At 38.4% G+C, this 20,020-nt stretch overlaps 1 protein-coding gene across 1 annotated transcript in view; it reads right to left on the bottom strand.

Moving 5' to 3' along the window:
* The window catches only part of RPGR (retinitis pigmentosa GTPase regulator), a gene marked incomplete at both ends in the record, with an annotated part of 48,098 nt that extends 28,394 nt beyond the window's left edge, over positions 1-19,704 (bottom strand). Inside the window, 8 exons of the mRNA XM_080718851.1 lie at positions 1,070-1,225; positions 7,736-7,894; positions 11,804-11,953; positions 13,803-13,961; positions 14,817-14,879; positions 17,022-17,114; positions 17,516-17,641; positions 19,542-19,704. Coding sequence (XP_080574977.1) covers positions 1,070-1,225; positions 7,736-7,894; positions 11,804-11,953; positions 13,803-13,961; positions 14,817-14,879; positions 17,022-17,114; positions 17,516-17,641; positions 19,542-19,704 — 1,069 coding nt within the window. The remainder of the gene's footprint in view (positions 1-1,069; positions 1,226-7,735; positions 7,895-11,803; positions 11,954-13,802; positions 13,962-14,816; positions 14,880-17,021; positions 17,115-17,515; positions 17,642-19,541) is intronic.
* Positions 19,705-20,020: the final 316 nt, after the last annotated feature.

The following is a 20,020-nucleotide window of genomic DNA, read 5'->3' on the forward strand; positions in this document are numbered from 1 at the left end:
AAAAAGGGTTGGGGTGTAGCTCATATAATGCCCCTCAGTTCAATCCCAAGTAACACTAACACACACACACACACACACACACACACACACACACACATTCCACTTTTCATGATATTTTCATTGATATTCACAAGAATATCAATATTTGAAAATGGGCATGTTGTCCTCTCTAAAGGGCTCTGTGAAGAAAAAGAAACTGTATGCTAGTGCTTTACATTCTAGACTATTTCAATATACTAAATTATTTCTGATTTTTGATACTTTATTCATTTTTATATAGAAATACTAAAATTACAGACCTTTTTATAAAATATTTAAATTTGTAGAGTATATATTAATTGTCTACAGGTAACTGAATCATTTTAAGAGAAATTTTTATTGAGTTCTACACTATTAGCAGCATTTAGTTTCTGAGATTAAGAAGTAAACTCAAAGAATATATCGCTCTGAATAAAAGAGAAAAGATAGATTGGGGAATATGTTCATTTAGAGGTCTTTGCCAGTCTATCAGGCTGGAAAGAGAAGGAAGGAGTCATTCCTAAAAACGCCTCCTGGTGGCAAAAGAATCCTAAGAATTTGCTCAGCCTGAATGTAGCTTTGTCAAAGTGAACAAAAACAATGTTTTAAAATAAATTAATTCTTGTGGAATATTTCCCTGTGTGTTAACAGGATTAAGAGCCTTCAGACTGATACAATTCTTAAAAGATTCTAACTTTCTTCTAATGTATAATATTATGGTCTTATTCTGACACTAAAAGTCTGTTTTGAGATTCTGTATCTTTGGAGCATTTATTTTTTTGGGGGGATAGGGATTAAGCCCAGAGCCTTATACCTGTTAAGTATGTATTCTAAAACTGAGCTATACCCCCTAGCCTCTACATTTCTTTTAAATTACATGAAAATTATGAAAAGTACTTTATAACTCAATTATTTAGAATATTTATTAAAGAATTCTATAATTTCAGTAATTAAGGCATTTACTTAAGCTAAATATATTTACCCATATATTATTAATTTTGTAATAAGATATACCCAGTTCTATAAATATAGGACAAAATCTAATCCATACCTGTTATCAAAGCTGTGTGGTTTTCTCCACAAGCAATATAACTTATTTTCTGATCCTTAATACTCTCAATGACTTTGGGTTCTGATGTTTCAAAAAGAAAAGTACCAAGGCCTAGTTGACCAAATTGTCCCAGCCCAAAGGTATACACAGCTTTCTCTAAAAGGAAAGGGAAAAAATACAAGAAAAGGATTGCATAGAAACCGACACTATCACTATCATATCTAGAAAAACTGTGACATTAAACATTTTATAATAAAGGTAAAAGACTGAAAGAAACACCCTTATAAGAATACTAATATTGTACTATAGATATTTTCGTGGTACTGGGGATTGAACCCAGGGGCATTCTACCTCTGGGCTATACCCCCAGCTCTGTTTTTTTATTCTTTATTTTGAAACAGTCTCACTGAGTTGCAACAGGCCTCACTAAGTAGCTGAGACTGTCCTCAAACTGTGACCCTCCTGTCTCAGCCTCCCAAATGCTGGCATTACAAACGTGCATCACCATGCTTAGTTGTACTATATATATTTTTTTATTAATTTATTTTTTAAATTGGTGCATTGTAGTCATATATCAATCACATTGGAGTACAAGACTTGAGAGGATATACAAGCACACATTAACCAATTAGCCCTCCTCCAGCCCCAATCCCATTCCCTCCCCCTCCCTCCATCCCACGCTTCTTTGGTGATTTACTTTGATACATTTGTTTATGCACCTCCTGCGTTTTAAAGAGGCTCATCCTCCAGTATTACATACCCTCTGATTGGTCACATTAGTTGCTTCACTATAGGGCCCTTTCTATAGCTCAACCTCTTCCTGTTGCCCTTTTCCTCCTAGTTATTGCTGACTAAGAGAAGCGTCTGATTTATATTTTCTGCGATACTTCTCTGTGCATGCTGCGTTGCAAGTACCGATCCCACTCTTGATGGTCCCAGTAGTGGCCTGGCTACTCAGTGGACTGATCCAGACCTCGCTGGCTCAAGCAGCGGCCTTGCCTCATGGGAGGCCCCAGTTCTGGTCTCGCTGGCCCCTGCACCGGTCTAACCCCTAAGCTGGCTTTGGTCCCGGCCTTGGAGGCCGCAGGAGTGAACTTGCCTCACACCAGGCTCCGATGCTGGCCATAGGCCCCTGCACCGACCTAACCCCTTGGCAGGATTCCAATCCCGGCCTCGGAGGCCCCAGCACTGGTCTAGCCTCACGGCAGGCTCAAATGCCGGCCTCATTGGCCCCAGCACCGGCCTAACCCCTCGGCAGGTTCCGTTCCCGGCCTAGGAGGCCCCAGCACTGGCCATGTCTCACGGCAGGCTCCGATGCTGGCCTCGCCTCACGGCAGGCTCCGATGCCGGCCTCGCTGGCCCAAGCACCGGCCTAACCCCTCGGCAGGCTCTTATCCCGGCCTCGGAGGCCCCAGTACCGGCCTTGCCTCAAGGCAGGCTCCAATCCTGGCCTAGGAGGCCCCAGTACCGGCCTTGCCTCATTGCAGGCTCCGATGCCGGCCTCGCTGGCCCCAGCACCGGCCTAACCCCTCGGCAGGCTCTTATCCCAGCCTCGGAGGCCCCAGCACCGGCCTTGCCTCACGGCAGGCTCCAATGCCAGCCACGCTGGCCCCAGCACCGGCCTAACCCCTCGGCAGGCTCTTATCCCGGCCTCGGAGGCCCCAGCCCCGGCCTTGCCTCACGGTAGGCTCCGATGCCGGCCTCACTGGACCCAGCACTGGCCTAACCCTCGGCAGGCTCTTATCCCGGCCTCGGAAGCCCCAGTACCGGCCTTGCCTCATGGCAGGCTCTGATGCCGGCCTCGCTGGCCCCAGCACCAGCCTAACCCCTCAGCAGGCTCTTATCCCGGCCTCAGAAGCCCCAGTACCGGCCTTGCCTCACGGCAGGCTCTGATGCTGACCTCGCTGTCCCCAGCACAAGCCTAACCCCTCAGCAGGTTCCGGACCCGACCTCGGAGGCCCCAGCACAAGCCTTGCCTCATGGCAGGCTGAAATGCCGGCCTCGCTGGCCCTATCATCGGTCTAACCCCTCGGCAGGTTCCAATCCCGGCCACGGAGGCCTCAGTAGTGGCCTTGCCTCACAGCAAGCTCCGATGTCGGCCACTGGCCCCGGTGCCCGCCTAACCCCTCAGCAGGTTCCGATCACTGTCTCTGTGGTTATTATTTCAAAGGTTCCAGGTGTAATGTATCAGATCTCTGCCTCCCCTGAGTACTGGCCACTGGCATTGCCACTGCCTCCACCGTTTCAAATACTTCCCAGACTCTTTTTCCACTCTGAATGTTGTTCAGTGTTCCTAAGCATTCGTGATGGTAGCATTCGACATTTGGTGTAATTTCTCCAAAAAAAATAAAGTTGGTAGGATCCGGTGCTTCTCCTGAATACAAGTCTCCACCACCATCGCGGAGAACTCTTTCAACGCCGCATTTCTCCTTGGTCTCTGCTAAACTCTCTCCTTACATACAGGTGATGTCTGAGATTCTTAACAATATAGAGACATAGCAGTCCTCTTTCACTGCGAACTTTTCCATAAGTTCCAGTGCATTTAGATAAGTTTTGTCTGCATCTCCAGTGTCCTGGCATCCATAACAGCTTTCTTACCTCCTCTCCGATATTTTTCTTTATCTTTTTCTGTTCTGGGCCCGGTTTCTCCAGGGGTCTGGTGTGCTACTCGCAGTTCGGCCCGGGGCCCAGAGTCCCGCGACCCGGGCCCCTGCTGGCGTGCCCTGCGCGTGACCCCTGCCCAGAACCCAGCATCTTACTGGGCCCGGTTTCTCCAGGGGTCTGGCGTGCTACGCGCAGTTCGGCCCGGGGCCCGGGTCACAGGACCCTGGGCCCTGGCTGGTGTGCGCCGCGTGCGACCCCCGCCCAGAACCCAGTGTCTTACTGGGCCCGTACTATATATTTTTTGATGAAGAAAAAGGAAAGTGAAAAAGTACACAATTAGCCAGGCATGGTAGTGCATGCCTGTGATCCCAGCTATTCAGGAGGCTGAAGCAAGCAGATTGTAACTTCAAGTACAGTCTCAGAAGTTCAGAGAGACCCTGTCTTGAAATAAAAATAAAAAGGGAAAGGGATGTAGCTCAGTGGTAGAGAACCCTGGAGTTCAATCTTAAAAGAAAAAAGGAAGGTAAGGGAGAAAGGGAGTAAAGAAGGAAGGATGGGTTTGAAAAAAGGAGGAAAGGAGAGGAGAGAAGGAGGGAATACAACTGTAAAAACTGTGGCATGAGGCCAATTTTTTCTTTCATATACATAATCATAAAAGGAATTGCTATAAATAAGTAACAAGATATAATACAAGATACATAAGTCATGGAACTGACATGCCCCTATAATTACATCAGCTCAAAAATCATCAATTTTTATTAAAGTAACTCTTTTCATAGGCATGGATAAAAACATGAATAATGTCTCCTACAAAAATGTCTAACTTTTAAAAGTAGTTTAAAAATGGATTTTATGTAATAAAATTTCAGAAAAGATTATACATGAGAATTAACATTTATGGTAGATATGCTAGATTTTTCATAACGAAATGCAATACTGATGAAAGGGGGTGAAAAGTTTTCCTATATATTGATATTTTGGGGTGATTCCAAAAGACCTCCAATAACTCAATAAATATTAGCTTATATATTTTCTGGAAATGGAAAAATACAAAATAGGATACATGTGTGGTGACAAAAGGGTTCTTTTAAATACAATCTCCCTAGTCAATGTTTTAGGAAGCAAAGTACAGTGTTCATTTTTTCCTTCGTTTAGTGTGTAAAATTTCTCTTATTATGAGAAGAGAAAAAATTTTGCACAAGGCCAGAACTAGACCCTTCATTATTACTGTATTGAGTAGGAAAATTACTTATATTCTCTGATTTTATTATCTCCAACTAATAGGATTATATGAGAAAACATTCAGGAAGATTTGAAAATATTTTTTAAAAGTAATGATTTAATCAGCATGCCTAATTCTGACAATGAGAGTTAATGATTCTCACTTCATTCTCACATAATTTTGTTTTTTTCTATCTTATAAGGCTTGCTTTAGCAATAAGACATAGACATATATACTCCTTGAAGAAAATATAATGCATCAAGGATAGAAAACCATAATGGGGTAATGATAAAACATATCCTTATTTTAATAATTAAAAATCTCTTAATTAATAACTACATGGTATATTTCCAGTTCTAAATGTTTAGCTTAATAGTAGAATGCTGACTAAATTAAAATAAGTATCTCCAGCTAAGTTAATTACATTTCTTAGACTGTGTAATATTAGCCTGTAAAATGAGGCAATTTAAGCAGTATGAATTATATTTTAAAGTTTTACTCATTATCCTGTTATGTTTATTTGCATGTATTTGGATGGTTAGTAATGACCACAGTGTGCATGTATATGTATGTGTGTATATACATATACACATATATCTGTGTGTGTGTGCATTATTCTACCTCTGAGCTAGTTACTCAGACATTTTTTTAAACTAGGTCCTGCTCATTTACAGAGAGTCTCATTATGTTGCTTACTGAAATCCTCCTGTCTCAGTCTCCCTAGTACTGAGATTACAGGTATGTTCCATCATGCCTAGCAATTATATTTTAAATGACCTAAGACTCTTTTATCTAGGAGACTTATATATAATAACTAATATGTTTTGGCCATATCACCTTTTAGATATTTAACAATGTAATTTAATGTTAAAAATATGGCCAGGCATGGTGGCACACACTTATAATCCCAGCACTTGGGAGGCTGAGACAGGAGGATTGTGCAGGTTCGAAGCCAGCCTCAGCTCCTTAGTAAGGCTCTCAGCAACTTAGTGACACCCTGTGTCCAAATAAAAAATAAAATAGGTATGGGAGTGTAGCCCAGGGGTAGAAAGCCCTTGGGTTCCATCCCCAATACCACAAAAAATTTTAATACTATGTTTGATTAGTTGGCTTTAGATCCATATCACTATAATGCATTTCATTTTAGTACTAATAACTTATTGCTCTGTAGAGAACTCAAGTTTCTCTAAATATCATCTGGAGAATAAATCATTTTACCCCAGAGCCCACAGACTTCATTGTGGACCCTATCTTATAATTGGTTTTTCTCATAATCTGGTAATTACTGTGGAGTAGGTACAAGGTTGCATCTATCATTTGGCATTAGTTTGTCCCAAGTTCCAGTCTGGCCCTTTCTCCATAGCAGACCATTGTTCCATGTTCTAAGGAGAATCTATAATCATGCCATCGCAGCCAGGCGTGGTGGCACAAGCTTGTAATCCCAGCATTCGGGAGGCTGAGACTGAAGAATCATAGTTCGAGGATAGCGTCAGCTACTTAGTGAGGCCCTCTGCAACTTAGTGAGACCCTGTTTCAAAATAAAACAATAAAAAAATGGGGCAGGGGGTATAGTTTGGAAGTCAAATGCCCCTGGGTTCCATCCCCAAACTCGCAAAAAAAAAAAAAAAAAAATCATGCCATCGCTACAACCAGTAGTTGAATTCTAACCTATCATGGTCACATACCAACAGTATATTTTTAGATAAATTAATCAACAATGAACTAATTTAATTATCTTTAAACTACATTAGTTAAAGATACTTAAATAGATTTTAAGATCAGAATTATAGATACACAGCTGGGGAAGGGCTCCACAGAATCATCTAACCTAAACTTTTTCTTTAGTGAAAGAAACAGATGATTTTCTTTAGTGAAAGAAATAGATGATTAAATTTCCTCAATATCTTGGAAAAAATCCATAACATTCTTAGCTATCCAATTAATTATTCAGTCAAAATGATGATCAACATACTCTTCAGGTCCATTTCTTCATTACCTCGGACTAAGTATTTAATATTTTCTGTCTACACTGTGTTCTAGAACACAGGTTCCTTACCAAAGGCAGCTAATAAAGATCTCACAGTGAATTTCTATATAAATAATTTTGTGATTTAATCAGGTCTCTTTTATTATACAACTTTAAAAAATCAAAATAAAATTCACCATCTAACTTCATTACTGCTATATCACTTGTCTAAAATAAACTTAAATGGTGAACAAATTTGGAATCAGCATGCAGTAATATAGCAAGACCCTGTTTAAAAAAATAGAAAAGGCTAGGGATGTAGATCAGGGACAGAATGACCTTGGATTCAGTCCCCAGTACCATAAATAAAGAAAATGAGCTAAAAACGATGTTAATTTGCTGCCATTAAAACATGTTTAGGTCATGAAAATGTCAATTAATCTAGTAGAAACAATTCAACAAGTTTCGGATTTTTCTACTTAAAACATTCTTCCAGAGATCAGAAATGTATATTAACTATAGGAATAAGAAGTGAGGATCTTAATGAAAAGATATGCAAAGCCAGGTTCCATGAGAAATCTAAAAGAATCAAATTTAAAGAGATAGAAGAGAATGGTGGTTGTTATGAGCTGGGTTGGAGTAAAGGAGAGATACTATACAAATGGCACAAACTTTTAGTTATATAAGAAAAGTTTTAGAGATTGGCTACACAACATTATGCCTATCATATAACTTTACTATTATACAATTAAATCTATTTATAAATTAGATCCCATGTTAAGTGGTCTTACCACAATATTTTAAAAAGATCATTTAAGAAATGTCATAAGCCACCACAGAAAGCAGAGAGCAGAGCAGCAGGCTCCACACATACCTGTAAGAACCACGGTGTGCCCTCCACCACAAGCTACTTGGATCACCTTCTCTGTAATTTTTGTCACTGGCTGGGGTATTCTGTGATTGACCAGTAGCTGATTCGGAAGACCTAACTTGCCACTCTCTGGCTCTCCAAATGTGTAGAGTTCACCATCCACTATTGAAAAAAGTAGAATATTAAATAATGACATAAATATGAACAAAATACTAGTGGTTTTGGTACATGTTCTCATGCTCAATAAAAATTTTAGGCAGTGATAACTTAATAAATTTGATGTTTCTTGAGATAATTTTATTTTATGGTAAGAAAATAAAAGTGGATTATTTTTCTCTTTGATTATTTTACTCCAATAATTTTCACAAAGAATTCATGACTATCACTACTAATAAACAACTAGAAAATCATTATGTCTTTCATAAAGCATAGCAAAGACTAGTTTACCTCAACTTTTAATAAAATATGACTAGGTTTTAAGCTCCCATAAGGACATAGATTTTTTTATCTTACTACAATATATCAAAACCCCTAAAGTGTTTACTACAAGTATTTAATGAATACTTGTTGCATAAATTTCAATAAATACTTTCATGAAACGTCTCGAAAACTTTTTTGTTAAATACCTATGTTCAAGCCGGGCGTGGTAGCACAAGTTTGTAATCCCCGCGCTTGGAAGGCTGAAACAGGAGGATCGTGCAGGTTCGAAGTCAGCCTCAGCTGGCTTAAGAGACCCTGTTTCTAAATAAAATATAAAATAGGTCTGGGAGTGTAGCCCAGAGGTAGAAGGCCTCTGGGTTCCATCCCCAGTACCACCAAAAAAAAATTTTAAATACCTATGTTCAGTAAATCTTAAGATAGTAGAGTTGACTCAATTAGATGACACTTTCCCCAGAAAGGATCTCTTACCAAGGAGCTCCTAACACTCTGCCTGCCCATGCTAACACTACTGATTTGCTTCTCTATTCCACTTATCACACTATATAATGGCTATGAGTTTCATGAAACAGGAAACATCTTATTTATTTTTATAATACTGTCACTTATTGAGTCATACTGAGCAATCACTGTGCCTGTAAAATGGGGATAAAAATGCCTATTGCATAGGATGTTTCATAAAATTATGTGAATGTGTTCGGATGACTTAGAGTGCATAGTCAGCACCCTGTTATTCTTTGCTACCAAGTCCTCCTCATGTGGGCACAAAACTATGTGTGCCAACAGAAGTTATTTGTGCCTGCAGAGGCCAAAGGTGAGGATATAAATTCTGGTTCTGCAACTCACCTGCAGAATCACTTTGGATAAAGCTATGTGCTAAACCTGTCTCCATATAAGAATCAGAGATACCACCTCTCTTACAGAGTTTTTTTGAGGTTAAATAAAATGTATCTGTAGGAAATACTTTGCAGATGGCAAAATTTTATACTTCTTGAATTTAGTTAGTATACTGCAAACTCCTGGAGATAAGTTCTATATTTTTATCAACTATGTATTTTAAGATATGCCTTTTCAGCTGAATTTGACATAGTAAGCTGCTGACTCATGGTGTCAACTTTTTAAAAGTAATGAGTTAACTTATCAAGAGTTAAAAAATTATTTTCATTAGCTGCCAGTAGAACCTTCTTTAAAGAAGAAGGTAAATGCTTTTAATTCATATAAGCTGTTCCACTTAATTTCAAATTATTTTCCTATTTACATATAAAAATAATACACAAAAATAGGTCCTTTTATCTCATTTATTTCATTTGAGCCTACTAATTTTTATACAATCTAGATTCCTCAAACTACATACTTGGCTCTGATATCTACCTTCTCCAAGAATATGACCTTAAGCACCTGCCATGTTTATTTTCTCTAACTTTTTGAAGTCTGTTCCACACACATCCCTGTCCCCAGTTCCCATAACTGCAACTCATTTACTTATATACCCATTGTGCTATACCTAATTCCCTTAGTTTATGAATCACTGAAGGATAATGGTAGACTTAATTATTAACACATCCGATGAAACATATACACAGAAATCAGACACAATTTGATTAGTGAAAACTCCACATATTTTATTTCTAATATTAAAATTAAATATTTTATATAATATAGAACCCTAAATTTGAATTCAGAACATGAACATTCAAACATACTAGTAATCTAAAATTTTACAGTAAGTCTTAAACATATCAAAACCATGTTCTGCAGTTTTTTTAAAAATTAAAATATGGTTTTGGTCTTCCAACTTGACAAAGAAATAAAAAAAAGATAACTATAGTTATTTTCTTTTTGTGTGTGTTACTGGGGATGGAACCCAGGGGCCTTCTACCTCTGAATTATACCTCCAGGCCTATTTTATATTTTATTTGGAAACAGGGTCTGAATAAGTTGCTGACAGCCTCAATAAGCTGCTGAGGCTGGCCTCAAGCATGCAATCCTCTTGTCTCAGCACCTTAAGCAGCCTGCGATGTTTTTTCTCTCTTTGAAGTCTGTTCCACACATCCCTGTCCCCAGTTCCCACAACCACAACACATTTACTTATATACCCATTGTGCTACACCAAGTACTGGGATCCCAAGTGTGCACCATCACGTCCAGCTACTACTATATAGAAAATACTACAATTATTTTCTATATAATATTTTATCTATAATTAAATATATATAAAGTATAACCTCTTATTTTTAGTTATTTCCAAAATGTACAAAAAGCTGCTTCAATAACTAATTATGAAATAACAGCAAGTGTGAAAATTACTGTCAGGTTTTATCAATTGGTATAAATGAATTCCTAGCAAAATGTTTAGTATCACAATTCACAATATATACAAACCTGCAAACATATTATCTTCAATTGTATACTTTAAAATGGGTGAATAATAGCCGGGCATGGTAGAGCACACTTCTAATCTGAGTACTTGGAATGCTGAGACAGGAGGATCGCACAGGTTTGAAGCCAACCTCAGCTACTTAGGCTCTCAGCAACTTAGTGAGACCCTGTTTCCAAATAAAATATAAAATATAGGTCTGGGAGTATAGTCCAGAGGTAGAAGCCCTTGGGTTCCACCCCTAGTACGACAAAAAAATAATAAATGGGTGAATAATATGGTATATGAATTATATCTCAATAAAACTGTTTTTAAAAGATAAAAATAGAAAAAATCTCAACGTAAAACTTGTTGCTTAAGATGAACTTGTTCCTTTTATTTCTAAGGTAGAGTTTATAAATAACTTGAATTTTCCTTCATTGAGCAATATTTTTGATTATCAGTTTGTTCAAGGCACCAGAAATACAGTAATGAACAATATAGAGAAAGACAAGTTTGCCCAATCTTGATATTGTGTTAAAATTAATCAGTTGATATCTCTGGGGAAGGAGGGGCACTTGGATCAGTCAAATGGCACTTTCTAAACTTGAATCTGTAGTACATGGAATACAGAATAATCACATAAAGATTTGGGGAGATGTCTAGGATGGTAAACAAAACTATTTCCTCTAGAAAAGAGATGAAAAGCCATGATCAGGCCTCTATTATTACTAGTTTAGATGTAAACAATAATAGAGTCTAACATTTCATATCTTTTAAGACAGAAAAAGAGTGCCAATAGGCCCAGAAAATTGGGGATGCTGAGAAAAGTCCTGCCAAAGAAAACCATATCTCATACTGAGCTCTCTTCCTTTGCCATCTAGTCTTCATCCTGATTTCCACAAGGAAAGTCTATTACTTAGTTATTTGACTAATAAAAGGAACTGTCAGCACAAAAGAGCAGAATAAGACAAAGTATAGAAGCATGTGAGTCCTGAGGAGTAAGTCCAAAGGCAAGATAGCCCGTAGGTTTTATTTTTAATGCTAAGGGGTTTAAAAAGCTTGAGAACAATGTAGTAGAGTCTCAAACATAACAATTTGATTCTCCTAACAAGTCTAACAGAGAATGTGACTTAAAACAGACCCAAATCATTTCATTACATGGACAAGCACGGAATTATTTCTATAAAACTATAGAACATAACATTTTATTATTAATTTGAAAATAACTAAGAAATGACAGATAACATGATTCATCAAAAATCTGTAAGTCTTACTCGTTACAAAAGCTGAATGGTAATATCCACAAGAGATCCAGGAAATTGGCTTCCCAATAGTCACTTGATGAGGAACACACACATTGGTCAGGTTTTTTAAACCAATTTGCCCTTCAGAATTGTCACCCCACATAAAAAGTTCTCCATCCTCTGTAAAGAAAATATGAGGGGAGAAAAGGTTTGAGAAGGTAGCCAGGTTTTCAAGCTGTTGTATTTCCAATAAATCATTTATTTTCAATTTAGAAAAAGTATGTGTATTGAAAGATAGCTACTACTAAGACATTTAAACCAGATAGTTACTAAAGTGTTCAATTTCTATTATAAAATTCTTCTATAATGAAAAAGAACAGAGAATAACTTAACTGTAAATCACTTTAGATATATCCAATAGCAAACATAGGGTATTATTTCCTACAATCATCTTTCATTCTAATGTCTCTAAATAGAAATGTTTTCCTCCTTTCAAGCAGTCTTCCTACCACTGAACTGAGAGTAGCACATGTCACTCTAGACATCTGATCAAGAAAGTATGTCCCAAGTCTATAGGGAATGGAAGACCTTGCTCTTTAAAATGCTGGTTAAATGATGTTTTAAAGGAATAAAGAGAAAAAAGAAATGTATCTCACTCATTTTTTCTTATAATACCTGAAAACACAGATTCTAGCTTCAGAAAATGAAATATATTAATATATATAACATCTCAAAAACAAGTTAACTTATGTCCTTTCTAGTAAGAGTTTTAATTTTAGAAAAAGTTAAACCAGATGGACATGGTGGCACATGCCTGTCATCCCAGTGTTTGGGAACCTGAGACAGGAAGATTGCAGGTTCCAGACCAGCCTCAGCAATGTAGAGACTCTAAGCAACCTAGTAAGACCTTGATTCAAAACAATAAAAAAATAAAATAAAATAAATAAAATAAAATGTAAAGGGCTGGGGATATAGCTCAGAAGTAGAATGCCCCGGGTTCAATTTCCAGTTCTCTCTCCTTTTCTCTCTCTCTCTCTCTCTCTCTCTCTCTCTCTCTCTCTCTCTCTCTCTCTCTCTCTCTCTCACACACACACACACACACACACACTAGAAATATAAAAGGTTAAACGAGGATAAAAAATTTAGAAAGAAATTATCAATGCTTCAATCTTTAAAAAATTGATATTTGAAGTTATTTAATAATAAAAAAATAAAATGATAATTTAAAATAAGAACTGAAAGAATAGTCAGACGTAGTAGCGCACGCTTGTAATCCCAGCATTCTGGAGGCTAAGACCAGGGGATCGCAGTTCACGGACAGCCTCAGCTACTTAGTGAGGCTCTCTGCAACTCACTGAGACCCTGTTTCGATATAAAAAATAAAAAATTGGGCAGGGGGAGTACCTCGGAGGTCAAATGCCTCTGGGTTCCATCCCCAAGAATATAAAAAAGCTAACTATCTGGTTGACAAAACTGAAGAGACAGCTTCAGGTAAGACTCTGTCATTCCTGATGGTCAGAGAAACACTGGACATCTATCCATCTCCCGCTGGGAACAAAGCACCCAAACAGCAGCTTCAGTAACTCTAATGTGATCACTGATGTAACTTTTTTTAAAAGTCCTCAATAGGTGCTTTGATAGGGAAGGCAGAAAGATGCAATGACCTTTACAAACTTTATTTTAACCACATATTCCCCAATAGATATTTGTGGATGTTTCTGATAGCAACTTCAGGTAAAGCTGCAAGTTAAACTTTCAGAACATGAAATAAAAATATTTAAGAAGATCTAAAGGAGTAAATGGACAATAGAGCTCAGATTTTATTTGCCAATTGCCTTCTAAAGATATATTTATATCTCACGCTAAATAAATCTATATATACATATTTAAGTTAGAATCTAAATCTCTTCTGAAAGTATCTGTCAGTGAAAGAAAACTAAACATCAGTGCTGTCTTGAGTTTACTGAGTTGTTATATTCTGGTCTAAAGAAAAAGAAGTATTCCAGATTGAAATGGAAACATATCTCACCAGTTAATGCAGCTGAAGTGTTAGATCCAGCAGAGAGCTGTTTAACATTATGTTGGGATGTAAAAAAGCTAATTCGATGAAAAGTGTTTCTCTCTTCAGTGTCACCAATTCCCAATTGCCCTTCATTATTTCCTCCAGCTGCATATACATCACCTCCTTCTGTACATAGAAAAGAAACATTATTATACTATAGTCACCCTGTTTATGAGACAAGTTGGTATATACCAGATAGTTCCTCTATTAACAGTAAAGAAAAGGACAAAAGAAGAGAGGTGAGGAAGAGGTAAGGCTAAGAGAACAGCCTAAATACAGAAGCAGCTGGGGAGGGAGGACAGGAAAGGGAGAGAGACATAAGTACTGCTAAGTTTTCAGGAACTGCTAACTGTTCCGTTTGTTGAAAATAGTACCCTTTCCTCTATTGAAATGCCTCAGCAACTTTGCCAAAAACAAAAAACTGCTGGGCATACACGTGTGGGTCTATTTCTGGATTCTATTCTGTTTCATTAATATTTATCCTTCTGCCAATACTACACTGTCTTGATTATTGTAGCCTTATAGTAGGTCTTGAAGTGAGGTACTACCAATTCCCAATTTGTTCTTTTTATATATTATTATGGCTATTCTATGTATAAATTCACACACACACACACACACACACATATGGATTTTGATTGGAACTGAGCTGGTTCACATCAGTAGCCTTTGAGTGGCTTCCATTTGCCCTTAGTAAGGAAGAGGAAAAAACAAAAAAAGTAACCAACCCTTGAGGTGTACCCACAAGTGATGAGATGCTGTCCCTTGATATAATCCAAGAAAAACTTTTTCTTAAGTTATTTAACATTTATTTGCATATTTACAAAGGCAAATGTGTAATAAATACTTTTATTTTTAAAACTCGAATTTAACTATTAGCAATGTAGCATTTCTAGTAATTATACAAAACCACCAACATTACTGGAGCAAGACCTCAGTTCTCAAAGCTGGACAGGAAGTCACACAGTTTGAATACCATACCTGTTAAAATTAGGGTGTGGTTCCTTCCACAGGCAGCAAGTTTCACTTTTTCAGGTTTAAGAGCTAAAAATGTAAAAATATAACAATTTAAATATTTTAAAGAATATGAAAATGATACATACGCCAGGTCAAAAGGTAACTAAGTGGTAGAGCTGAGATTGATTAATTAATTGATTGATTTTGATGTATGCTACCAGTGAGGACAGAATAGCCAGAGAACTAAGATTCATAAGCAGGTCTGACTACAGAGTCAATATTCTTAACTGTTAGACCAGAAGTTTTAAGAACCAATTGTGTATCATCACAACCAGTGGAATTTTGACAACAGTGAGTCAGTGGGTCTGCAATAGGGCCTGATAATCTATATTTTTCAAAAACTTGGCCAGGTGTAGCATACTCTTATAATCACAGGATTTGGGAGGCTGAGACAGGAGGATCACAGGTTTTAGAGAAGTCTCAGCAACTTAATGAGGTCTTGTTTCAAAATAAATAAAAATGGGCTGAGGCTGTTAGGATAACTCTAAGTTCAATCTCCAGTACTGAAAAGAAAAAACACTCCACAGGTAACTAATATGTGCCAAGATCCACACTGCATTTTGTTGTGCTGCCTCTTCACCAACCTGATCCATTACCTAACCTTGATCAAGCTCACCTTCTTCCACACTCAATGAAAAACCGTTAAGTCTAATATTTATAAACATACACTTCTGTTAAAGTTGTTCATTCATTCACCTATATATGTTTTAAAAATTTAGAATATAATTTAAGTGCTTGGCATAGTATCTGCACAGATGACTAAGAATCCTTACTCTCAAGGATCTCATAGTATAGACTATCCTGTTATCTATTAGGTATCTGAAAGTAAGGATAATGATTACCATGAATGCCCTGAAGAATTTGGCAGCCTGTGTTTAATTAATAACTCTTTAAAATTTATATTTATTTATTTTAATTTTTCATTGGTGCATTGTAGTTATACACTTTAATGCAATAAAAGACTTGTGTAGACATACATGCACACATCACCCAAGTACACCTTACCCAATCCCACCCCCTTCCCTACCCATCCCTCCTTCCCATGCTTGGCTTAGTGATTGACTTTGATATGTTTGTTTAAGTACATCATGTGCTTTAGAGAGTTTCCCTCTTCCCCCCTCCCATCCCCTCAGTTAGGTTGCCTTATTTGCTCCTCTATAGGATCTCCTTCTTCATCTAGAGTTCCTCCTGTTACCCATTTCTCCTTAGCTTTTACATATTAGGGAAAGCATCTGATTTCTTCTTTTTTGTGACTGACTAATCTCACTTAGCATAATGTCCTTCAGTTCCGTCCATTTCCCTGTAAATGATGTAATGGATTTTTACTCAGCCATAAAGAGAAACACAATTACATCATTTACAGGGAAATAAATAACTTTTTGACCAGTAATACTTCAAAAGTCCGACAATATTACCTATAAAGAGCAAGGATATGATAATTTCCCATTGAAATTTTGAGCTCCAATTTAAAAGTTGTCCAGAAAGATAAAAATACTGTTCTTATCATATCCTAAGGAATCGTGATCATCCTTCAAATTTAGCTGGTGTTCATTCATTATTTATACTGAGGCTTTGCATATAACAGTGAAAGTTTTATAAGGATATTATACATCCCATATATTCTGAGACAATTATGATTTCAAAATTTTTACCCTATTGTTCTTGTAAACTAGTACTAATCATCCTCAGTCTTATATTTTGTTCAGTTCACCTATTCACTAAACAAAAAAATTTTGAGCACTCATTTATGTCCTGGTTATGTGTATTATTAGTAGGGCAAAGTATGTGTTATAAAACTAACAACTACATGTAAACAGGACACAAATGAGTGCTCAAAAATCTAGCACATAATTATGTCTGTTTGTTCATATCCACAATAATAGCAATACTTACGTAGTTTTACAAACATGTAAAAATAAAATGTACAGATTCAAAACCATAGAATCATCAATTCTTTTGTGGTTCCTGGGTTTAAAATCAATGTAATTTTTAGATTCTAACATATAAAAGTATTTCTTAATTTCATATAAATGTTAACAATATTGAAGTAAAGGTTACAAATAAAGAACCAATCTTTATCATTCAAGACATTAAAGAACTATATAATCAGTACAAAAGTACTTTATGTGATTTGTTAGATATTCAAAGTGATAAAAAAAGACCCCAAACCTTTGACACAAGTTGGCGTGTTGATGGTTGACTTTGATCCTAATCCCAACTGACCCCAGTTGTTACTGCCAAACATGTACAGTTTATTGTTTCCTAGTGGGAGGGAAAAATAATAATGAAATAAAGCATTCTTCACATAATTTAAAATGAAGTCATCACAAAGCAATAAAAAACTATAAATGTCATCACTTTTCTATGTTGAAAAAGGTTTCTCTGTATGTAAAAATTATGAACAGATTTTATTAGATGTAAACAGTTTCTAAGATTATACAGTAACAACTTTTATAATATTGAAATAGATTTATACCAAGAAAGTTATGTGCATAAAAATCATATTTAAAAATGTTAAAAAATTGAAATCTCTTGAATCATTTTGTGATGAATTCTCTGTCAAAGTAAAAATATACTTTATATCTTTAACATGCTTAAAATATAGCACATCTATAATACTTAGGGTTCTCTACTATTATACTCACTTAGGAACTTATACTAACCTGTAACAATAGCAGTATGTTCATCTCCACATGAAAGATATGTAGGTATGTCATTTTTAAACCAGAATTTACTGGGCATATTTTCAGCAAATTTAGTTTTTCCAAATGTAAATACAGCACCCGAATCTGAAAATATAAGATAGTTTCTGCTTCACACAATTCTTACTTATGGTGGCTGTTATTAAGACACACTTTCAGTAATTTATCCACATGAATCCCTTTCCTCACAACAGCTTCGCCTCTGCCTGAGCACTGTTTATGCCTTCCTTCTCCTATTTCCATTTTATTTTTTTATTTTTTTTTATTTTTTATTTTTTTGGTGGTACTGGGGTTCCTGGAAGCCCTTCTACCTCCGGGCTACACTCCCAGACCTATTTTTACATTTTTTTATTTGGAAACAGGGTCTCCTAAACCAGCGCACGCAACTGGCTTCGAACCTGCACGATCCTCCTGTCTCTGCCTCCCAAGCGCGGGGATTACAAGCGTGCGCCACCACGCCCAGCTATTTTTTTAAATTTTTATTGGTGCATTCTATGCATACATCATAATGGGATAGAAACTTGTGTAGACATACATGCACAAATCGCCCAGTTAGCCCCTACCCAATCCCCACCCCATTCCCTCCCCACCCCTTCTTCCCAAGCTTGGCTTAGTGGTTTACTTCGATATATTTAAGTACATCATGTGCTTTAGAGAGTTTCCCTCTTTCCCCTCCCATCCCCTCAGTGAGGTCGCCTTATTTGCTCCTCTATAGAATCTCCTCCTTTGTCTAAAGTTCCTCCTGTTACCCATGTATCCCTAGCTTTCGCTTATTAGGAAAAGCATCCGATTTCCAAAAATCCCTATTAGTTCCCAAATCACACACACAAGAACGTACTAAACAGAAGGTCAGATCCATCTTTGAGGCAATCCCAGGGAGAATGATCACACAAAGAAACTAATTGGTCAAATGTAGTGAATATAAGTACTACTAATAAATAGCAATGTAAAAAGAACTAACCATAGTTAGGTAATGCAGTTAAGATTAATAAGAGTTGGGAGGCCAGAGTCTAGAACTCAGGGTTTCCCCAGAATGAATTATTTAACTGTTTAGTCCTGCCTCCCCAGGAGGCCTCTCCTGATACCCCACTCAAAGCCAGATTTTGATATCCCCACTCAAAGCCAGATTTTGCTGGCTTTGCCCCCCCCCGACTTCTACTTTTAAATTATATTGCCATTTTATTTACTTTCTTATAATTTTCACAAAAAGGTGAACTTCAGGAGGCCAGGAATCTAATTGTGTTTGAGCCAGGAATAAAGTAGAAAACGCAATACCGAGTTCAATGACTACAATTCTTCTCAAACCCGGCGTTTTTTCTGTTGATCGTGATCCATTAGCGGGTCAGAAAACCAACTTAATAGGTCACGATCAGCATTTTAAACGGAATTATAGAAACGCTTCGAGCGCATCCCAAGTGGTTATAACAAGTAGTGCTTTATGAAACCTCCATTTCTGTTACATAGTACTTAAGCCTTATCGGGTCACAAAGTCAAGTCTATTTCAAACTGTAGAGCTCAGCGGAAAAAGTCTTTTTTCAACAACACTCGCTAAAAACTCCCTTGTTCTCCGTTTCCTCCATCTCCTTTGACCCCACACCCCCTGGTCACCCACTCTATACTATATTCAATATATAACTGGGTCCTGGGGACCGTCGATGCGCTCAAGTCTAAAGTACTTCAGAAAGTTTTTACTGAGGTAAAAAAAAAAAGTCCCTTCGTTCGAGAAACTCATGGAATGCTCATTTTTTTTTAAAAAGACGGGCACTCCTTTCGCCCACAGTCCCATGTTCTGTCAGCCCCGTCCGGTCTACTCCCCTCAGTCTTTGGCGGGGCTGGGGGCCGGGCCTGAGCCCGAGTCCAGGGGCTACGCGGTGGGCCGGTACCTTGATGGGGCTGGCCCGGAGGCGGGGCCTGCCGCCCGCCCGCCCGCCCGCCCGCCCGCGGACCCTCCTCCTGGCCCGACGCCACCGCCGAGGGCTCGACTCACCGGGCACAAGCACCTCAGGCTCCCCCATGCCGAGGACAATAAGGGGAACCTGACCCTGGGCGGGGAAGACCGCGGGGGCGACTCTGTGAGGCCTAAGGCAGCGCCTCAGCCTGGACGCGGGCCGCGGAAGCCCCCGGGGTCCCCATGGCGACCCTCCTGGCATTGGCCACTACCGCGCTCCCGGAAGTCAACAAACAGCCGCTATGGGCAACGGAGGCGGGGCCTTAGGGCGCGAGGCGGGGCGGGCGCCGCGTGTGTGAGGTGGGGGAGGGGAGCGGAGGCCAAGCGGCCAGAGTGCGCAGGCGCAGATGCAGTGGGCGGAGCAGAAACGACCGGGCGCCCTCTGGCGGCCAGTAGGGGAGGAGCAGCCCCGCGGGCGCCGTGAAGCTCTAAGGAGCGCACTTCTTTCTTTTTTGGGAGGATAGGGGCGGGTACTGAGGATTGAATCCAGGGTTCTACGTTTGAGCTACGTCGCCAGC

Source organism: Muscardinus avellanarius (genome assembly GCF_963383645.1).
Source record: "Muscardinus avellanarius genome assembly, chromosome: X".
Taxonomy (NCBI): Eukaryota; Metazoa; Chordata; class Mammalia; order Rodentia; family Gliridae; genus Muscardinus; species Muscardinus avellanarius.